At 36.1% G+C, this 2,765-nt stretch overlaps 1 protein-coding gene across 1 annotated transcript; it reads right to left on the bottom strand.

The window, feature by feature from the left end:
- Window positions 1-1,275: 1,275 nt before the first annotated feature.
- On the bottom strand, window positions 1,276-1,599 carry LOC105789594 (uncharacterized). Its single transcript, XM_012616968.1, has one exon. It carries the CDS (start codon window positions 1,597-1,599, stop codon window positions 1,276-1,278), a length of 324 nt encoding a protein of 107 aa, XP_012472422.1.
- Window positions 1,600-2,765: the final 1,166 nt, after the last annotated feature.

Genomic DNA, 2,765 nt, shown 5'->3' with positions numbered 1-2,765 from the left:
ATAGGGCAATAATCAGTGAGGGGAAATTTAAGCTACTCGAATTCTTTTCAGTAAACCGATGAGATTTTTGAAAAATGATCCCCCCAATATTAATCTTCCTCCGTTTTATAATAGAGTGCAGCAAAAGTATTCTTTCTTTCAAAATAGTGGTATTGTGCGTAGACGGCATAAGTTGGCCTCTTAGAAAATTATACAAAATTTTCCCAATGGGCTTCAACAAAGCCCTCTCGATAGTACAACACTCCTAACTAGAAACCATCCATCGTGTTCCCTCAATACATAAATCCTTTAATACTTGGTTTAAACCCTTAGCAGTAATACTTTCAGCAAACTCGTGTGTTCATCCTATATACCTATAAGACCAAACTGTGCATTAATATGGTTTTCATCAAAAGGAATGGAAGTACCTCTTACGTAGATAAAAGGGGAATCTGGAGAGTTGACATGGGCATAAAGCTCTCGAACAATTTTTCTTAAAACGTCCTTAGGGTGCAAACAAAAAATGTTCCACCCATGTTTTTCTACTATTGAAGACACAGATTCATCGTATCCCATATATGATTCATCTTTAAACAAAAACCTTTGCTCAAAACAGAAAAGTCGCTTCCTGATGTCTTTGTTATATCTCGTTGTTGTAGTAGCATTAAAAAATGTCTTTAGCTGAGCAATATCAGCCCTCGATGATTCAACAGTTTTGGAAACAGTTTTAACGTGTCATTGGAGAAAACTGGAAGAAATCTTGGAGTAGTGGAAGAAAAGATAAAAGAGATTGAAGAGAAAAAATGAGAAAAAAGAAAACTTTAAGAGAACTTAAGAGATGTGAACAGTTGAGGAGAGAAAAATAATGGGATAGTGATGATAAATCAACAAAATTGAAACGTGCTAGGGAAGTTGTGTGACATGGTGGAGGAAAAAAGAAAATTAAGAGTACTTTGGGAGGGAAAAATGTGAAGAGTTGGCGCACTTAAAAACAACATCTCTCCCCTTAGACTCATCTGCCTCGTCAACCTTAAGTTGTCAGTTCGTCGCAACACTACGATAATTTCTCTTAATATTGCAACAGCTCAGTTCACACTTGTTTTTTGCCTCTAAAAATCATAAAAGCTTTTTCAAAAATTAAAAAAGAAATGATAACAATATTAAATAAGTACTAAAAATAAAATAAAATAAAAGTAAATCAATTAAAGAAAAAAAGGAAAAAATATGAAATAAATTGTTAGCTTAAACATCTTGGAGATCAATGGAGTGCTTGTCTCGATTCACATGGGCACCCCATTAGTGTTTCAAGCATTGCCCATTAACCTTAAATGTGACCCCCATTTTCAAGTCTTTGATATTAACAACTCCATGAGGATACACTTGGGCTACTTCAAAAGGACCTGACCCACGAAACTTTAATTTACCAGGAAGCAATTTGAGCCTCGAGTTAAATAACAAGACCTGTTGTCTTGGTTCAAGTTGCCGCAACATGATTCTTTTATCATGCCAACTCTTGGTCCTTTCCTTGTACAGCTTAGCATTCTCATATGCTTGTGCTCGGAACTCCTCCATTTCACTCAATTCTAACAACCTTTTATGGCCAGTAGCGACCCAATCCATGTTCAACTTTATAATAGCTCAAAATGTTTTTTCCTCAAGTTCAACAGGAAGGTGACATGGCTTGCCATATCCAAGCTTAAAAGGTGACATCCCTAAAAGAGTTTTGAATGCAGTACGATATGCCCACAAAGTTTCATCCAATCTGGTAGACCAATCCTTACGAGTAGGATTTACCACTTTTTCTATTTTTTTTTAAATTTCTCTATTAGAAATTTTAGCTTGTCCATTTGTTTGGGGGTGATATGTTGTGGCAATCTTATGTTTCACCCCATATCACTGCAAAGCATTAGCTACCGACTTACTATCAAAATGAAACCCCTCATCGCCAATAATGGCTCTAGGTGTACCAAATATTGTAAAAATGTTCTTGTGTGAAAACATCATTGCTAACCTTGTATCATTAGTAGGAAGGGCAACAACCTCGACCCACTTAGAGACATAGTCCACTGCTAACAATATGTACACCTTGCCCACTAAAGGTGGAAATGGACTCATAAAGTCTATTCCCCATACATCAAACAACTCAATCTCTAGAATAATTTGCAATCGCATTTCGTGCCTCCTAGATAGATTCTCTGTCCTCTAACAATGGTCGCATGACTAATTGAATTCATAAGCATCCTTGAACATACTTGGCCAATAAAATCTTGACTGAAGTATTTTGGCAACATTCCTCATTCCTCCAAAATGTCCTCTGTACGGAGGTGAATGACAACGCTGTAGAATGCTACGTATTTCATCATTAGGAATATATTTCCTAATTATTTGATAAACATAATGTTTAAACAAGAAAGGTTCATCCCAATAATAGTGCTTGGCATAATGAAGAAATTTATGCCTTCTTTGACTATTGAGATTAGGTGGCAACACACCACTCACTAAATAGTTCAATATGTCGACATACCAAGGTAATGCCGTGGCAATTAACAACTATTCGTCTGGAAATTATTAGTTAATAAGTGTATCATGACTACCTTCACTTCCAGATTCTATCCTTGACAAGTGATCAGCCACTTGATTCTCAGTCCTTTTGTGATCTCTAATATCTAATTCAAATTCCTATAGCAGCAGTATCCACCTAATAACCTTGGCTTAGCATCTGTTTTGCTCATTAGATACTTAATAGCAGAGTGGTATGAGTAGACTATGACGTTTATACCAAATAG

The sequence above is a fragment of the Gossypium raimondii genome, chromosome 2 (assembly GCF_025698545.1).
Source record: "Gossypium raimondii isolate GPD5lz chromosome 2, ASM2569854v1, whole genome shotgun sequence".
NCBI classification, from domain to species: Eukaryota; Viridiplantae; Streptophyta; class Magnoliopsida; order Malvales; family Malvaceae; genus Gossypium; species Gossypium raimondii.
This window is presented reverse-complemented; position numbering and strand designations above follow the sequence as displayed.

Bases quoted from the DNA above. Each gene is read 5' to 3' on its own strand.
- LOC105789594 (XM_012616968.1), bottom strand. From the start codon at position 1,599: ATGGATTGGGTCGCTACTGGCCATAAAAGGTTGTTAGAATTGAGTGAA.